The sequence below is a fragment of the Pleurodeles waltl genome, chromosome 5 (assembly GCF_031143425.1).
Source record: "Pleurodeles waltl isolate 20211129_DDA chromosome 5, aPleWal1.hap1.20221129, whole genome shotgun sequence".
NCBI classification, from domain to species: Eukaryota; Metazoa; Chordata; class Amphibia; order Caudata; family Salamandridae; genus Pleurodeles; species Pleurodeles waltl.
In genome coordinates, this window is record NC_090444.1 from 1,839,833,274 (window position 1) to 1,839,852,872 (window position 19,599).

The 19,599-nt window shown below is 48.0% G+C and overlaps 1 protein-coding gene across 1 annotated transcript in view; it reads left to right on the forward strand.

The window, feature by feature from the left end:
• The window catches only part of DNAH8 (dynein axonemal heavy chain 8), a 9,979,189-nt gene that overhangs the window by 7,941,924 nt on the left and 2,017,666 nt on the right, over positions 1-19,599 (forward strand). Inside the window, exon 63 of the mRNA XM_069236651.1 lies at positions 6,255-6,373. Coding sequence (XP_069092752.1) covers positions 6,255-6,373 — 119 coding nt within the window. The remainder of the gene's footprint in view (positions 1-6,254; positions 6,374-19,599) is intronic.

The window sequence follows — 19,599 nt, forward strand, 5'->3', positions numbered from 1 at the left end:
TCTTCAGATACCGAATGCAAGAGCTCACCAGAGTTCCTCTGCATCTCCCTCTTCACCTTCTGCCAAAGGATTGACCGCTGACTGCTCAGGACGCCTGCAAAACCGCAACAAAGTAGCAAAGACGACTACTGCAACCTTGTATCGCTTCATCCTGCCGGCTTTCGCGACTGTTTCCTGGTGTTGCATGCTCTGGGGGTAGCCTGCCTCCTTTCTGCACCAGGAGCGCTGAAGAAATCTCCCGTGGGTCGATGGAATCTTCCCCCTGCAACCGCAGGCAACAAAAGACTGCATCACCGGTCCTCTGGGTCCCCTCTCAGCACGACGAGCGTGGTCCCTGGAACTCAGCAACTCTGTCCAAGTGACTCCCACAGTCCAGTGACTCTTCAGTCCAATTTGGTGGAGGGAAGTCCTTGCCTCCCCACGCTAGACTGCATTGCTGGGTACCGCGTGATTTGCAGCTGCTCCGGCTCCTGTGCACCCTTCCAGGATTTCATTTGTGCACAGCCAAGCCTGGGTCCCGGACACTCTTACCTGCAGTGCTCCACCTTCCTTGCACCCTCAGCTGGCATTTCCTGGGCTCCTGCCCATTCTCGACACTATCGTGACTCTTGGACTTTGTCCCCTTGTCTTACAGGTACTCAGGTCCGGAAATCCACTGTTGTTGCATTGCTGGTGTTGGTTTCCCTTGCAGAATCCCCCTATCACGACTTCTGTGGTCTCTGGGGGTTGTAGGTGCACTTTACACCTAACTTACAGCGTGTTGGGGTGGGCTATTTTTCTAACCCTCACTGTTTTCTTACAGCCCCAGCGACCCTCTACAAGCTCACATAGGTTTGGGGTCCATTCGTGGTTCGCATTCCACTTTTGGAGTATATGGTTTGTGTTGCCCCTATACCTATGTGCTCCTATTGCAATCTATTGCAACTTTACACTGCTTGCATTACTTCCTTTTGCTATTACTGCATATTTTTGGTATTGTGTACATATATCTTGTGTATATTTGGCATCCTCATACTGAGGGTACTCACTGAGATACTTTTGGCATATTGTCATAAAAATAAAGTACCTTTATTTTTAGTATATCTGTGTATTGTGTTTTCTTATGATATTGTGTATAGTAGGAGCTTTGCATGTCTCCTAGTTCAGCCAAAGCTGCTCTGCTATAGCTACCTTCTATCAGCCTAAGCTGCTTGAAACACCTCTTCTACACTAATAAGGGATAAATGGACCTGGCACAAGGTGTAAGTACCTCTGGTACCCACTACAAGCCAGGCCAGCCTCCTACACTACCCTGCACTTGAAATGTCTAAGGTTTTGCTTAGACACTGTAGGGGCATAGTGCTCTTGCACTTATGCCCTCACCTGTGGTATAGTGCACCCTGCCTTAGGGCTGTAAGGCCTTCTAGAGGGGTGACTTACCTATGCCACAGGCAGCAAGAGGTGGGCATGGCACTCTGAGGGGAGTGCCATGTTGATTTAGTCATTTTCTCCCCACCAGCACACACAAGCTGTGATGCAGTGTGCATGTGCTGAGTGAGGGATCCCCAGGGTGGCATAAGACATGCTGGAGCCCTTAGAGACCTTCCCTGGCCACAGGGCCCTTTGTAGCAGGGGTTCCATTTACAAGGGACTGCCAATTGTGGGAACAAAGGTGCAGTTTAGGGAAAGAACACTGGTGATGGGGCCTGGTTAGCAGGGTCCCAGCACACTTTCAATCATAACTGGCATCAACAAACGGCAAAAAGTCAGGGGGTAACCATGCCAAGGAAGGCATTTCCTTACAACGTGCAATGTCAGGTGTTTTGAGCGTTTGAGTTTCCAAGGCGGCACTCGCTCGGTGATGCTTTTCATTGCAAGTGGAATTCAGGCCTCCTGTACGCCTTTCCTCCCATACCACTTCTGCCCAGAGTTCTGAATAAGATCAGGCAACACCGGGCCCAAGTAATACTGGTGGCTCCGGACTAGGCACGAAGAGTCTGGTATCCCGATCTCTTGAGCGTGGCCATAGTTCCTCCGATCAGACTGCCCCTTCCGGAGGATCTTCTGTCACAGCAGCAGGGGAATGTCCTCCACCCCAACCTGTCAACTCTGCGGCTTCATGCGTGGAGGTTGAGCGGCGACAGTTGACGTCTTTTGACCTGCCACCTGAAGTCTGTGATGTTATCTTGGCAGCCAGGCATCCCTCAACCAAAACTGTATACGCCTGTCGTTGGAAGAAATTTATGGCATGGTGCATCGACAATTCTGCTGATCCTCGATCTGCTCCTCTTTCTCATGTTCTTCTCTTTATTCTTACCTTGCCCAGCAGGGTTCCACCTTGGGCACTCTTAAGGGATATCTCTCTGCTATCTCTGCTTTCTAGAGATTACCAGATCAGCCTTCCTTATTGAAATCTTCCATAGTTGGGAGGTTTCTCAAGGCCTCACGCACCTCTTTCCTCCTATCCCATTCATCATGCCCCAATGGGATCTCAGCCTGGTCTTAACATAAGTTATGTGTGCCCCATTTGAACCACTTCACAACTGTCCTTTACGGCTCCTCACTAGAAAAACTGTCTTTTTAGTTGCCATTACTACTGCCCGCAGAGTTAGTGAACTCCAGGCTGTCCTCTAAGCCACCTTTTCTTACCATGCATCCTGACAAAGTGGTGCTTTGCACAACGGCTTCTTTTCTACCTAAGGTAGTGACACCCTTCCATGTTGGACAGTCCATCACCTTGCCTACCTTTTATGCACCCCCACATCCCTCTCACGAAGAGGGGAGCCTCCACCATCTGGACCCAAAAAGAGCGTTGGCATTCTAGCTTGATCGTACCAAAGACTTCCAGGTGGGCAATCAACTCTTTGTGGGATATGTGGGTGTAAAGAAGGCGAAGGCGATGCAGAACTGGACAATTTCCCGATGGGTACTCCTATGCATTAAAATGTTTTAAGCTGTGGCTAAAAAACAACCTCCCGAAGGTTTGCACGCTCACTCCACCAGAGCTACTGCTACTATCACAGCGCTAGCACAGGGCTTTCCAGTCCTGGGCATCTGTCAGACAGCGACATGGGCATCTCTGCACACTTTTACCAAACACTACCGCCCGGACAATCAGGTTCGAATGGCCCTAGTTTTTGCGCACCACTCTCAGTGTTCTTCATGGCTCTGCACTACTGGTGTGGAAAGTTGTGAAAAGAAACTGATGTCAGTGCACCGGGGTGGTGCCCATATACAACCGCAACGTCATCACGGCGAGCACTATGCCAACGACACCCGCGGAGTCTACCGACGCCACCTGACGGCGCACAGAGGTGCTGCTCAAAGAAAAATCTCCGGAATCCAGTCTGACGCCTGGGAGAATTCAAAGGTAAGGAATCTGCAACTAGAATATGTCTCTAGAAGGTAAGTAACTTGTACTTTAGCGAGCATCACTAGACCAAGAAATCAGATTTTGAAGGACAAAGAAAATCCAAAGCAAGAGAACTGTGGACCTGCTGCTCAAGAAAAGGCGCCAAACCTTGCCTGCTGCACCAGGACCCGAAAATCGCGGCTGCGAGGGAGCTGGACACTGGACTGACCCCAAGGAACCCAGAGGACCTCCAGGCTTTACAAATCGCCCAGGATCTCCCTTCTGAGTGGAGGCACCACTCTACAAACCAACAAAAACCAACAAGCCAGTGAGGGTCACTGTACTGACCGGCCAATATCTCTTCAACCAGAAGTTGCAGCCAAACACGAGGACACACTGACGACAGCCTAGACGAGACCTACAAGTGTGCCAAGTTTGGTGGCACTGCACCCTCCATTGGGCAAGTTGCGCCAATACCCTGGGTACTAGTTAGCTGATGTCAGAGAACCAGAAAACAAGCTCCCTCACAGCTGAAAAAGGATCAGGAGGAAGCCCTGGCTGAGGGATTTCAGAAACACCCCGGACCTCCGGCCAGAGTGCCCCCGTTGTCCTGCAAGCAACCCTCAAAGAGGCTCACCTCCAGGTCCAAAAGACTCCATTGCACACAGCTCCTGGATCTCCAACTCGCTCTGCATTCGGCCGCCCTGCTCCCTGCACCAAGGAACCAGCTGTGCACCACGGGTCCCCAAACCCTTGCGACCTCGACAGCCCAAGGGTACCCCAAGGCATCACCTTTAAGTCTGCAAACCATCTCCTTTTCCAGGTGGCCTCTCCAAGTGGTGCTGTCTGTGCCAAGAGACCTTCCAGCTCTGTTTCCGCCGGAACCGGGAGCCACTGAGGCTCTCCAGCTGGCACAGTATGTCAACCGACTGCTTCAACCATCCTGCAAAAGAAGAGTACAATTTGTAATGCATTTTTAAAAGTGACTGTCTATTGAAACCTATGGTGCGTTATTATGCACAGAAAGACTAACTTTATTAAAACTTTGAAAAATCATAACTCAAAAAGTACTTAACGTATCTTGACCATCTTGGTCTTAAAACTTATATAAAAATTTGAAGTATTTTTATAAATTCTGGTCTCGAGTTATTCATTGAGTGTTTGTGGTGCATGATTGATATTGTGATTCCAACAAATGATTAGCACGTCTCCTAGATTAGCCTAACTGCTCGACCAAGCTACCTCAAAAATTGGAGCATTAGGTGATCTGGTTTTTGCCTCTGGAAACCAACGTGTGGTTGCCTGGACCCCCTGCACAATGTGCCTGGTTTTGCACACTACATAGAGCGCCAGCCTCCTACATTCAATAACAAACCAGTAAAAGTATTAAAAAATTAACAAATTTATATATTCATCTCAAGGGGGCACAGGAGCGAGTAGCCACTACACCCATATTAATTTTATTTTCCATACATGGTCCTCGTGTTTAGTAGCTAATCACTCCTCTGATTTCATTAATGCCATCTTTTTCTAGATAGTGGGCCAAGTTTTATCAAAGGCCATGTCTAATGCACATCATTTCACATCTCTTTATATAACGGGAGTCCGTCTTTCGCAGCTCAATTGCTCTGACACCTCCACGCATGTTGACTTCAATTCTATCAATAGCAAAATGTCTATTTAATTGATATCAATGTAATGTTGTTCCACAGAGTGTTTGGTACTGGGATGTGATGTGTCATTATTCCTTAAGCCATAAAGATGTTCATGTATATGTTTCTTCGGCAGGAAAATCGTGCTACCTGTATGAAAAGTGTTGTATAAGCATACTAGAATGTAAACAACAATTACAGTTACATTTCTTGATTATTATTCCCATTTGTTACAGGGCACATTGTGCATCATATTATCCTTCATGTGTTTACAAAGTTTGCCTTTTGTATACCTTCTGAATCCAGCCACTTCATTCAGCCATGTCATGTTTGTTTTTTAGACCTATCCGAGACGTATTTCAGACCCTTCACCAATTTATCTTTGGAAAACTGGTGTTTCTTATTGGTTATAAGAAGTTTCTCTCCTCCTGTTTGCCCATTTCCTGTTCTGTTTTTACCACCTTCCAATGTTTCCTAACAATACGATTTAACTCTTTGGTCTGACCACTGTAATTCTTCTTACTTCTGATCCTGCCTTCTATTTTTTTATTTTGGACCCAGGAACAGTTCCTCCCTTCTGGAGTTGTTAGCATTATTTTCAGCTGTTTCTTAGACTTCCTCTGTCCCTGGACCTCCTGAGCTTAGCTATTTTCTCTTTCTTTGAAATGATTTGTCTATACTCTAATGAAATGTAGATTTTAGGAGCTCTCCGTATTAGACACTCCATTCCAGTGAGGTTGGGTGGCTGCTACTAGCACGCAAGTCAGTCACCCAACCTCAGTGAAAGGAAGATTGTGAAGGTGCTCGTGTAATGAGGAATCGGCAGCAACAGGTATCATGTAGAACACGTGTGTTACCTTGGGTTAATTCTCCTAATGGACAGGTTAATTCCACTTGATTTCTTATCACCCTACAACCACCTCTGCCATAATCTTTCTTTAGCCTCCGTGGGGCTAGAAATAGTCCTTATTCACAGACCTCGGTGCTCACAGCACTTCACATGATGTTGGTCTCCTGCTTTACCCCTATTGTACTTTAGTGGATCCCTAACAGAAATGGCGCAGTGCAAGCTGGTAACTTGCTACTTCTACATAGAGCTCACCAAAGAAATCTGCAGGAATATACTTTGACATCAAAAAGAACATTACAAATAACGTGTTTTTCCATTGTGAAGATTAGGTGCTAAATGGATGTATATATCATGTCAGATTATAAACAGTAATCAGTATGGGTGAACTTTAACAAATTCATTACATTCTTTTTACTTTCAGGTTCAGACGGAGGGCCCACGTGACACCTAAATCCTATCTTTCATTCATCAGTGGCTATAAAAGTGTGTATAATGAAAAATTCAAATTTATCAATGAGCAAGCAGAGCGAATGAATATAGGTAGGACTGGATAAAAGATCTCTAGTTATGTCGTAAGGTTAAACTGTACTTATCTATGAAGACTACATCGTATTTTTATTAAAGCTTAACAACATCATCAGAGGGAACGTATATCCTGTAAACACGTTTTAACTGTGAGAAAGTAGCCTCTTTCTAGCCTTGTTACCCCCACTTTTGGCCTGTTTGTGAGTGTATGTCAGGGTGTTTTCACTGTCTCACTGGGATCCTGCTAGCCAGGGCCCAGTGCTCATAGTGAAAACCCGATGTTTTCAGTATGTTTGTTATGTGTCACTGGGACCCTGCTAGTCAGGACCCCAGTGCTCATAAGTTTGTGGCCTATATGTATGTGTTCCCTGTGTGATGCCTAACTGTCTCACTGAGGCTCTGCTAACCAGAACCTCAGTGGTTATGCTCTCTCATTTCTTTCAAATTGTCACTAACAGGCTAGTGGCCATTTTTACCAATTTACATTGGCTTACTGGAACACCCTTATAATTCCCTAGTATATGGTACTGAGGTACCCAGGGTGTTGGGGTTCCAGGAGATCCCTATGGGCTGCAGCATTTCTTTTGCCACCCATAGGGAGTTCTGACAATTCTTACACAGGCCTGCCACTGCAGCCTGAGTGAAATAACGTCCACGTTATTTCACAGCCATTTTACACTGCACTTAAGTAACTTATAAGTCACCTATATGTCTAACCTTTACCTGGTAAAGGTTAGGTGCAAAGTTACTTAGTGTGAGGGCACCCTGGCACTAGCCAAGGTGCCCCCACATTGTTCAGAGCCAATTCCCTGAACTTTGTGAGTGCGGGGACACCATTACACGCGTGCACTACATATAGGTCACTACCTATATGTAGCTTCACAATGGTAACTCCGAATATGGCCATGTAACATGTCTATGATCATGGAATTGCCCCCTCTATACCATCCTGGCATAGTTGGCACAATCCCATGATCCCAGTGGTCTGTAGCACAGACCCTGGTACTGCCAAACTGCCCTTCCTGGGGTTTCACTGCAGCTGCTGCTGCTGCCAACCCCTCAGACAGGCATCTGCCCTCCTGGGGTCCAGCCAGGCCTGGCCCAGGATGGCAGAACAAAGGACTTCCTCTGAGAGAGGGTGTTACACCCTCTCCCTTTGGAAAAAGGTGTGAAGGCAGGGGAGGAGTAGCCTCCCCCAGCCTCTGGCAATGCTTTGTTGGGCACAGATGTGCCCAATTCTGCATAAGCCAGTCTACACCGGTTCAGGGGACCCCTTAGCCCTGCTCTGGCGTGAAACTGGACAAAGGAAAGGAGAGTGACCACTCCCCTGACCTGCACCTCCCCTGGGAGGTGTCCAGAGCTCCTCCAGTGTGCTCCAGACCTCTGCCATCTTGGAAACAGAGGTGCTGCTGGCACACTGGACTGCTCTGAGTGGCCAGTGCCACCAGGTGACGTCAGGGACTCCTTCTGATAGGCTCCTTCAGGTGTTAGTAGCCTATCCTCTCTCCTAGGTAGCCAAACCCTCTTTTCTGGCTATTTAGGGTCTCTGTCTCTGGGGAAACTTTAGATAACGAATGCAAGAGCTCATCCGAGTTCCTCTGCATCTCTCTCTTCACCTTCTGCCAAGGAATCGACTGCTGACCGCGCTGGAAGCCTGCAAACCTGCAACATAGTAGCAAAGACGACTACTGCAACTCTGTAACGCTGATCCTGCCGCCTTCTCGACTGTTTTCCTGCTTGTGCATGCTGTGGGGGTAGTCTGCCTCCTCTCTGCACCAGAAGCTCCGAAGAAATCTCCCGTGGGTCGACGGAATCTTCCCCCTGCAACCGCAGGCACCAAAAAGCTGCATTACCGGTCCCTTGGGTCTCCTCTCAGCACGACGAGCGAGGTCCCTCAAATCCAGCGACTCTGTCCAAGTGACCCCCACAGTCCAGTGACTCTTCAGTCCAAGTTTGGTGGAGGTAAGTCCTTGCCTCACCTCGCTGGGCTGCATTGCTGGGAACCGCGACTTTTGCAGCTACTCCGGCCCCTGTGCACTTCCGGCGGAAATCCTTTGTGCACAGCCAAGCCTGGGTCCACGGCACTCTAACCTGCATTGCACGATTTTCTAAGGTGGTCTCCGGCGACGTGGGACTCCTTTGTGCGACTTCGGGTGAGCACCGTTTCACGCATCCTCGTAGTGCCTGTTTCTGGCACTTCTCCGGGTGCTACCTGCTGCTGAGAGGGCTCCTTGTCTTGCTCGACGTCCCCTCTCTCTCCTGGTCCAATTTGCGACCTCCTGGTCCCTCCAGGGCCACAGCAGCGTCCAAAAACGCTAACTGCACGATTTGCAGCTAGCAAGGCTTGTTGGCGTTCTTTTGGCGGGAAAACACTTCTGCACGACTCTCCACGGCGAGAGGGATCCGTCCACCAAAGGGGAAGTCTCTAGCCCTTTTCGTTCCTGCAGAAACCTCAGCTTCTTCTGTCCAGTAGAAGCTTCTTTGCACCCGCAGCTGGCATTTCCTGGGCATTTGCCCATCTCCGACTTGCTTGTGACTTTTGGACTTGGTCCCCTTGTTCCACAGGTACCCTAGATTGGAAATCCACAGTTGTTGCATTGTTGGTTTGTGTCTTTCCTGCATTATTCCTCTAACACGACTTCTTTATCCTTAGGGGAACTTTAGTGCACTTTGCACTCACTTTTCAGGGTCTTGGGGAGGGTTATTTTTCTAACTCTCACTATTTTCTAATAGTCCCAGCGACCCTCTACAAGGTCACATAGTTTTGGGGTCCATTCGTGGTTCGTATTCCACTTTTGGAGTATATGGTTTGTGTTGCCCCTATCCCTATGTTTCCCCATTGCATCCTATTGTAACTATACATTGTTTGCACTGTTTTCTAAGACTATACTGCATATTTTTGCTATTGTGTAGCTGGACTGGCTTGTAGTGAGTACCAAGGGGTACTTGCACCTTGCACCAGGCCCAGTTATCCCTTATTAGTGTATAGGGTGTCTAGCAGCTTAGGCTGATAGATAATGGTAGCTTAGCAGAGCAGCTTAGGCTGAACTAGGAGACGTGTGAAGCTACTACAGTACCACTTAGTGTCATATGCACAATATCATAAGAAAACACAATACACAGTTATACTAAAAATAAAGGTACTTTATTTTTATGACAATATGCCAAAGTATCTTAGAGTGTACCCTCAGTGAGAGGATAGGAAATATACACAAGATATATGTACACAATACCAAAAATATGCAGTATAGTCTTAGAAAACAGTGCAAACAATGTATAGTTACAATAGGATGCAATGGGGAAACATAGGGATAGGGGCAACACAAACCATATACTCCAAAAGTGGAATGCGAACCACGAATGGACCCCAAACCTATGTGACCTTGTAGAGGGTCGCTGGGACTATTAGAAAATAGTGAGAGTTAGAAAATTAGCCCTCCCCAAGACCCTGAAAAGTGAGTGCAAAGTGCACTAAAGTTCCCCTAAGGACAAAGAAGTCGTGTTAGAGGAATAATGCAGGAAAGACACAAACCAACAATGCAACAACACTGGATTTCCAATCTGGGGTACCTGTGGAACAAGGGGACCAAGTCCAAAAGTCACAAGCAAGTCGGAGATGGGCAGATGCCCAGGAAATGCCAGCTGCGGGTGCAAAGAAGCTTCTACTGGACAGAAGAAGCTGCGGTTTCTGCAGGAACGCAAAGGGCTAGAGACTTCCCCTTTGGAGGACGGATCCCTCTCGCCTTGTAGAGTTGTGCAGAAATGTTTTCCCGCCGAAAGAACGCCAACAAGCCTTGCTAGCTGCAAATCGTACGGTTAGTGTTTTTGGACGCTGCTGCGGCCCAGGAGGGACCAGGAGGTCGCAAATTGGACCAGGAGAGAGAGGGGACGTCGAGCAAGACAAGGAGCCCTTTCAGCAGCAGGTAGCACCCGGAGAAGTGCCAGAAACAGGCACTACGAGGATGCGTGAAACGGTGCTCACCCGAAGTCGCACAAAGGAGTCCCACGTCGCCGGAGACCAACTTAGAAAGTCGTGCAATGCAGGTTAGAGTGCCGTGGACCCAGGCTTGGCAGTGCACAAAGGATTTCCGCCGGAAGTGCACAGGGGCCGGAGTAGCTGCAAAAGTCGCGGTTCCCAGCAATGCAGTCTAGCGAGGTGAGGCAAGGACTTACCTCCACCAAACTTGGACTGAAGAGTCACTGGACTGTGGGGGTCACTTGGACAGAGTTGCTGGATTCGAGGGACCTCGCTCGTCGTGCTGAGAGGAGACCCAAGGGACTGGTAATGCAGCTTTTTGGTGCCTGCGGTTGCAGGGGGAAGATTCCGTCGACCCACGGGAGATTTCTTCGGAGCTTCTAGTGCAGAGAGGAGGCAGACTACCCCCACAGCATGCACCACCAGGAAAACAGTCGAGAAGGCGGCAGGATCAGCGTTACAGAGTTGCAGTAGTCGTCTTTGCTACTATGTTGCAGGTTTGCAGGCTTCCAGCGCGGTCAGCAGTCGATTCCTTGGCAGAAGGTGAAGAGAGAGATGCAGAGGAACTCGGATGAGCTCTTGCATTCGTTATCTAAAGTTTCCCCAGAGACAGAGACCCTAAATAGCCAGAAAAGAGGGTTTGGCTACTTAGGAGAGAGGATAGGCTACTAACACCTGAAGGAGCCTATCAGAAGGAGTCTCTGACGTCACCTGGTGGCACTGGCCACTCAGAGCAGTCCAGTGTGCCAGCAGCACCTCTGTTTCCAAGATGGCAGAGGTCTGGAGCACACTGGAGGAGCTCTGGACACCTCCCAGGGGAGGTGCAGGTCAGGGGAGTGGTCACTCCCCTTTCCTTTGTCCAGTTTCGCGCCAGAGCAGGGCTAAGGGGTCCCTGAACCGGTGTAGACTGGCTTATGCAGAATTGGGCACATCTGTGCCCAAGAAAGCATTTCCAGAGGCTGGGGGAGGCTACTCCTCCCCTGCCTTCACACCATTTTCCAAAGGGAGAGGGTGTAACACCCTCTCTCAGAGGAAGTCCTTTGTTCTGCCATCCTGGGACAAGCCTGGCTTGACCCCAGGGGGGAAGAAACCTGTCTGAGGGGTTGGCAGCAGCAGCAGCTGCAGTGAAGCCCCAGGAAAGGCAGTTTGGCAGTACCAGGGTCTGTGCTACAGACCACTGGGATCATGGGATTGTGCCAACTATGCCAGAATGGCATAGAGGTGGCAATCCCATGATCTTAGACATGTTACATGGCCATATTCGGAGTTACCATTGTGAAGCTACATATAGGTATTGACCTATATGTAGTGTACGCGTGTAATGGTGTCCCCGCACTCACAAAGTTCAGGGAATTGGCCCTGAACAATGTGGGGGCACCTTGGCTAGTGCCAGGGTGCCCTCACACTTAGTAACTTTGCACCTAACCTTTACTAGGTAAAGGTTAGACATATAGGTGACTTATAAGTTACTTAAGTGCAGTGTAAAATGGCTGTGAAATAACGTGGACGTTATTTCACTCAGGCGGCAGTGGCAGGCCTGTGTAAGAATTGTCAGAGCTCCCTATGGGTGGCAAAAGAAATGCTGCAGCCCATATGGATCTCCTGGAACCCCAATACCCTGGGTACCTCAGTACCATATACTAGGGAATTATAAGGGTGTTCCAGTAAGCCAATGTAAATTGGTAAAATTGGTCACTAGCCTGTTAGTGACAATTTGGAAAGAAATGAGAGAGCATAACCACTGAGGTTCTGATTAGCAGAGCCTCAGTGAGACAGTTAGGCATCACACAGGGAACACATACATATAGGCCACAAACTTATGAGCACTGGGGTCCTGACTAGCAGGGTCCCAGTGACACATAACAAACATACTGAAAACATAGGGTTTTCACTATGAGCACTGGGCCCTGGCTAGCAGGATCCCAGTGAGACAGTGAAAACACCCTGACATACACTCACAAACAGGCCAAAAGTGGGGGTAACTAGGCTAGAAAGAGGCTACTTTCTCACACAACCCCCTCCCAAACGAAGGACAATAAGGCTAACCTTGGCCAGTTGAGACTTTATTGTCTAAGTGGTGATAAGTAGAGAGTAGCTCTGCAATAGACTGGTTACTCCCTTTATCATCCACTATATGGTTACTTCCCTGTGGGGATGTAAACCACCCTGTTTGAAGTTTTTTTAGCTAAGCAACAATGTGAAGATGTATTCTATCAGTAAGTTTTAGTTTAGAGCAGTGGGAATTGTCCACTGAACCTATTTGTAGTGATGGAAATGCCAGACAGGGATGCTGTCTCAGAAAAGCCATAGCTGGGCAAAAACTTTGTCCATATGGCTGGAAGAGAGAACAGGGATGCTGTTTCTCTTGAGTTGGAGCAGGGCAGGGATGCTGTCCTATGAGCTCCACACTAGGGCAGGGATGCTGTCCTAAGTGTTGTGAGGCAGTGCAGAGTTTCTGCACTAAAGTTTCTCTGGGAGGGTTGGAGGGATGCTCCATGTTAACTAAAATGGTGCTCTTTTTGTCACCAATGTTAGTTATCCCACAGAGAGGTACTTCTACCTCAGGGAGTCCAGCTTTGCCAGCTGATGATTCCCTTGGAACAGGTGCCACCCCAGGAGAGGTTTCTCCCACCACAGGAATGGTATCCTGAATGGTAGGGTGGTTAAGGGATACTGTGATACCCTTTTTACCTGTTGATGGAGAGGGATCCTGAGTTTTCAGGCCTTCTCTCCTTTGCTTTTTCATTTCAGTAGAAATGAGAGGGAACAATTCCTCAGGGATGCCCAGCATGGCTGCATGGGCATAAAACTCTACATCAGCCCAACCTGAGGCCTCTAGGTCATTACCTAAGAGACAGTCTACAGGTAAGCTAGGTGATACCACCACCTGCTTAGGGCCAGTAACTCCACCCCAACTAAACTGAATTAGAGCTAAGGGAAGAAACTTAGTGGAGTTATGGACATCAATAATTTTATACTGTTGTCCAATGATGTGTTGTTCAGGAGCCACTAGGTTTTCAGTCACCAAAGTGATACTGGCACCTGTGTCCCTGCAGGCCAAGGCCTCAACACCATTTATTGAAACTGTCTGCCTGTACTTATCCATTGTAAGGGGACAAGCAGCCAGTGTGGCAAGGCCAATGCCACTAGGTGTGACAGAAACTGTCGTGGGACTGACTACCCCAGTTTCTACTATGGACCCATAAGTGAACCCAACTACACCCTTAACTTGACTGTTGCCAGCAGTCCCACCACTAGTACCACTACTGCTAGGGGCACTAGAGCTTGATGTATTAGTGGTGGTAGGCTCAGGGGGTTTACCTGGACAGGACTTATCCCCTGGCCTATGGCCTCTGTTTTTACACAAAAAGCACCAAGGCTTTTTAAATTGTGTAGGTTGAGAAGAAGTGGAAGAATTTGTTTTATCCCCACCCCCTGAAGAGTGTTTAAGATTTGAAGTGGGATCTTTGGTTTTACCCTTATCCCCATGCTTATCTTGAGATTTTTCACCATCTTTCTTCATATTGTTCTCTTTGTCACCCCCTGTATGAACCTTTCTGTTCACCCTTGTTCTGACCCATTTGTCTGCCTTCTTTCCCAATTCTTGGGGAGAGGTCAGATCAGAGTCCACCAAGTACTGGTGCAACAAATCAGACACACAATTATTAATAATATGCTCTCTCAGGATCAAGTTATACAGGCTGTCATAATCAGTAACTTTACTGCCATGTAACCACCCCTCCAAGGCCTTCACTGAATGGTCAATGAAATCAACCCAGTCTTGTGAAGACTCCTTTTTGGTCTCTCTGAACTTTATCCTGTATTGTTCAGTTGTTAAGCCATAACCATCTAGGAGTGCATTCTTAAGAACTTTGTAATCATTAGCTTCATTTTCTTTTACAGTAAGGAGCCTATCCCTACCTTTTCCACTAAATGATAGCCATAGGATAGCAGCCCACTGCCTTTGAGGGACATCCTGTACAACACAGGCCCTCTCAAGTGCAGCAAACCACTTGTTAATGTCATCCCCCTCCTTATAAAGGGGAACTATCTTGTGCAGATTCCTGGAATCATGCTCTTTTGCAGGATGACTATGGGGAATACTGCTGCTGCCACCATGGGTTTCTAAACCCAGTTTCTGTCTCTCCTTCTCTACTTCTAAAGTCTGTCTATCCAAATCCAGCTGTTGCTTCTTGAGCTTCAGTCTGGTTTGTTCCACTCTCAATCTATTGAGCTCTCTTTCTAACAATCTGTCATCAGGGTGGGTGGGAGGGACATGTCTTGAAACAGAAGTATGGTGAGAATGGACAGAAGGAGATCTGTCCCTTACAGAGGGCACCCTAACAGCTTGGCTAACAGAAACATCAGTACCACTGTGGTGAGAATAAATGCTTTTGCTATGATGTGAGACAACACTATTTGTATGGTGTGGCTCTCAATCATTACCAACTATGCTAGACTGTCTAGTAATGGGCAGGCTAGGGAGTTTCTTTCCTGAATCTTTTCCTGGGGGAGTCCCTGAATCAGATTGGGAACTATTAGGTACTTTTTCAACAGATGGGGCACTTATAGCCTTATCTTGTTCTCTAAGCATGTTAAGTAACAATTCCAAGGAAGGATTCTTCCCTACACTCAAACCTCTCTCTACACAGAGACTCCTTGCTCCTTTCCAGCTAAGGTGGTCATATGCAAGTTTGGACAGATCAACATTTTGGCCTGTGCCAGACATTTTTAGAGAGAGTTAAAGTGATAGAAAAAGAGAAAAAAGTTTTCAGAACTTTTTAGAAAGACAGAAAAAAAACTTTTTAAACTTTTAAGAACTTTTTGAAAGTTTAGAAGTACTTTTCAGCACTTTAGAAAAGAGTGAAAAGAGGAAATGCAAAACTTTTTAGCACTGTGTACACACACTGACCTTGTTTTGTATATTTTTCTCTTATGAAAAGTACAATGACAAGAGTGGTAAGTAGTCTCAAAGCACTTATCCCACCACTGCACAACCAATGTAGGAGGCTGGACTGGCTTGTAGTGAGTACCAAGGGGTACTTGCACCTTGCACCAGGCCCAGTTATCCCTTATTAGTGTATAGGGTGTCTAGCAGCTTAGGCTGATAGATAATGGTAGCTTAGCAGAGCAGCTTAGGCTGAACTAGGAGACGTGTGAAGCTACTACAGTACCACTTAGTGTCATATGCACAGTATCATAAGAAAACACAATACACAGTTATACTAAAAATAAAGGTACTTTATTTTTATGACAATATGCCAAAGTATCTTAGAGTGTACCCTCAGTGAGAGGATAGGAAATATACACAAGATATATGTACACAATACCAAAAATATGCAGTATAGTCTTAGAAAACAGTGCAAACAATGTATAGTTACAATAGGATGCAATGGGGAAACATAGGGATAGGGGCAACACAAACCATATACTCCAAAAGTGGAATGCGAACCACGAATGGACCCCAAACCTATGTGACCTTGTAGAGGGTCGCTGGGACTATTAGAAAATAGTGAGAGTTAGAAAATTAGCCCTCCCCAAGACCCTGAAAAGTGAGTGCAAAGTGCACTAAAGTTCCCCTAAGGACAAAGAAGTCGTGTTAGAGGAATAATGCAGGAAAGACACAAACCAACAATGCAACAACACTGGATTTCCAATCTGGGGTACCTGTGGAACAAGGGGACCAAGTCCAAAAGTCACAAGCAAGTCGGAGATGGGCAGATGCCCAGGAAATGCCAGCTGCGGGTGCAAAGAAGCTTCTACTGGACAGAAGAGGCTGCGGTTTCTGCAGGAACGCAAAGGGCTAGAGACTTCCCCTTTGGAGGACGGATCCCTCTCGCCTTGTAGAGTCGTGCAGAAGTGTTTTCCCGCCGAAAGAACACCAACAAGCCTTGCTAGCTGCAAATCGTGCGGTTAGCGTTTTTGGACGCTGCTGCGGCCCAGGAGGGACCAGGAGGTCGCAAATTGGACCAGGAGAGAGAGGGGACGTCGAGCAAGACAAGGAGCCCTCTCAGCAGCAGGTAGCACCCGGAGAAGTGCCAGAAACAGGCACTACGAGGATGCGTGAAACGGTGCTCACCCGAAGTCGCACAAAGGAGTCCCACGTCGCCGGAGACCAACTTAGAAAGTCGTGCAATGCAGGTTAGAGTGCCGTGGACCCAGGCTTGGCTGTGCACAAAGGATTTCCGCCGGAAGTGCACAGGGGCCGGAGTAGCTGCAAAAGTCGCGGTTCCCAGCAATGCAGTCTAGCGAGGTGAGGCAAGGACTTACCTTCACCAAACTTGGACTGAAGAGTCACTGGACTGTGGGGGTCACTTGGACAGAGTTGCTGGATTCGAGGGACCTCGCTCGTTGTGCTGAGAGGAGACCCAAGGGACCGGTAATGCAGCTTTTTGGTGCCTGCGGTTGCAGGGGGAAGATTCCGTCGACACACGGGAGATTTCTTCGGAGCTTCTAGTGCAGAGAGGAGGCAGACTACCCCCACAGCATGCACCACCAGGAAAACAGTCGAGAAGGCGGCAGGATCAGCGTTACAGAGTTGCAGTAGTCGTCTTTGCTACTATGTTGCAGGTTTGCAGGCTTCCAGCGCGGTCAGCAGTCGATTCCTTGGCAGAAGGTGAAGAGAGAGATGCAGAGGAACTCGGATGAGCTCTTGCATTCGTTATCTAAAGTTTCCCCAGAGACAGAGACCCTAAATAGCCAGAAAAGAGGGTTTGGCTACTTAGGAGAGAGGATAGGCTACTAACACCTGAAGGAGCCTATCAGAAGGAGTCTCTGACGTCACCTGGTGGCACTGGCCACTCAGAGCAGTCCAGTGTGCCAGCAGCACCTCTGTTTCCAAGATGGCAGAGGTCTGGAGCACACTGGAGGAGCTCTGGACACCTCCCAGGGGAGGTGCAGGTCAGGGGAGTGGTCACTCCCCTTTCCTTTGTCCAGTTTCGCGCCAGAGCAGGGCTAAGGGGTCCCTGAACCGGTGTAGACTGGCTTATGCAGAATTGGGCACATCTGTGCCCAAGAAAGCATTTCCAGAGGCTGGGGGAGGCTACTCCTCCCCTGCCTTCACACCATTTTCCAAAGGGAGAGGGTGTAACACCCTCTCTCAGAGGAAGTCCTTTGTTCTGCCATCCTGGGACAAGCCTGGCTTGACCCCAGGGGGGCAGAAACCTGTCTGAGGGGTTGGCAGCAGCAGCAGCTGCAGTGAAGCCCCAGGAAAGGCAGTTTGGCAGTACCAGGGTCTGTGCTACAGACCACTGGGATCATGGGATTGTGCCAACTATGCCAGGATGGCATAGAGGGGGCAATTCCATGATCTTAGACATGTTACATGGCCATATTCGGAGTTACCATTGTGAAGCTACATATAGGTATTGACCTATATGTAGTGCACGCGTGTAATGGTGTCCCCGCACTCACAAAGTTCAGGGAATTGGCCCTGAACAATGTGGGGGCACCTTGGCTAGTGCCAGGGTGCCCTCAAACTTAGTAACTTTGCACCTAACCTTTACTAGGTAAAGGTTAGGCATATAGGTGACTTATAAGTTACTTAAGTGCAGTGTAAAATGGCTGTGAAATAACGTGGACGTTATTTCACTCAGGCGGCAGTGGCAGGCCTGTGTAAGAATTGTCAGAGCTCCCTATGGGTGGCAAAAGAAATGCTGCAGCCCATATGGATCTCCTGGAACCCCAATACCCTGGGTACCTCAGTACCATATACTAGGGAATTATAAGGGTGTTCCAGTAAGCCAATGTAAATTGGTAAAATTGGTCACTAGCCTGTTAGTGACAATTTGGAAAGAAATGAGAGAGCATAACCACTGAGGTTCTGATTAGCAGAGCCTCAGTGAGGCAGTTAGGCATCACACAGGGAACACATACATATAGGCCACAAACTTATGAGCACTGGGGTCCTGACTAGCAGGGTCCCAGTGACACATAACAAACATACTGAAAACATAGGGTTTTCACTATGAGCACTGGGCCCTGGCTAGCAGGATCCCAGTGAGACAGTGAAAACACCCTGACATACACTCACAAACAGGCCAAAAGTGGGGGTAACTAGGCTAGAAAGAGGCTACTTTCTCACACAACCCCCTCCCAAACGAAGGACAATAAGGCTAACCTTGGCCAGTTGAGACTTTATTGTCTAAGTGGTGATAAGTAGAGAGTAGCTCTGCAATAGACTGGTTACTCCCTTTATCATCCACTATATGGTTACTTCCCTGTGGGGATGTAAACCACCCTGTTTGAAGTTTTTTTAGCTAAGCAACAATGTGAAGATGTATTCTATCAGTAAGTTTTAGTTTAGAGCAGTGGGAATTGTCCACTGAACCTATTTGTAGTGATGGAAATGCCAGACAGGGATGCTGTCTCAGAAAAGCCATAGCTGGGCAAAAACTTTGTCCATATGGCTGGAAGAGAGAACAGGGATGCTGTTTCTCTTGAGTTGGAGCAGGGCAGGGATGCTGTCCTATGAGCTCCACACTAGGGCAGGGATGCTGTCCTAAGTGTTGTGAGGCAGTGCAGAGTTTCTGCACTAAAGTTTCTCTGGGAGGGTTGGAGGGATGCTCCATGTTAACTAAAATGGTGCTCTTTTTGTCACCAATGTTAGTTATCCCACAGAGAGGTACTTCTACCTCAGGGAGTCCAGCTTTGCCAGCTGATGATTCCCTTGGAACAGGTGCCACCCCAGGAGAGGTTTCTCCAACCACAGGAATGGTATCCTGAATGGTAGGGTGGTTAGGGGATACTGTGATACCCTTTTTACCTGTTGATGGAGAGGGATCCTGAGTTTTCAGGCCTTCTCTCCTTTGCTTTTTCATTTCAGTAGAAATGAGAGGGAACAATTCCTCAGGGATGCCCAGCATGGCTGCATGGGCATAAAACTCTACATCAGCCCAACCTGAGGCCTCTAGGTCATTACCTAAGAGACAGTCTACAGGTAAGCTAGGTGATACCACCACCTGCTTAGGGCCAGTAACTCCACCCCAACTAAACTGAATTAGAGCTAAGGGAAGAAACTTAGTGGAGTTATGGACATCAATAATTTTATACTGTTGTCCAATGATGTGTTGTTCAGGAGCCACTAGGTTTTCAGTCACCAAAGTGATACTGGCACCTGTGTCCCTGTAGGCCAAGGCCTCAACACCATTTATTGAAACTGTCTGCCTGTGCTTATCCATTGTAAGGGGACAAGCAGCCAGTGTGGCAAGGCCAATGCCACTAGGTGTGACAGAAACTGTCGTGGGACTGACTACCCCAGTTTCTA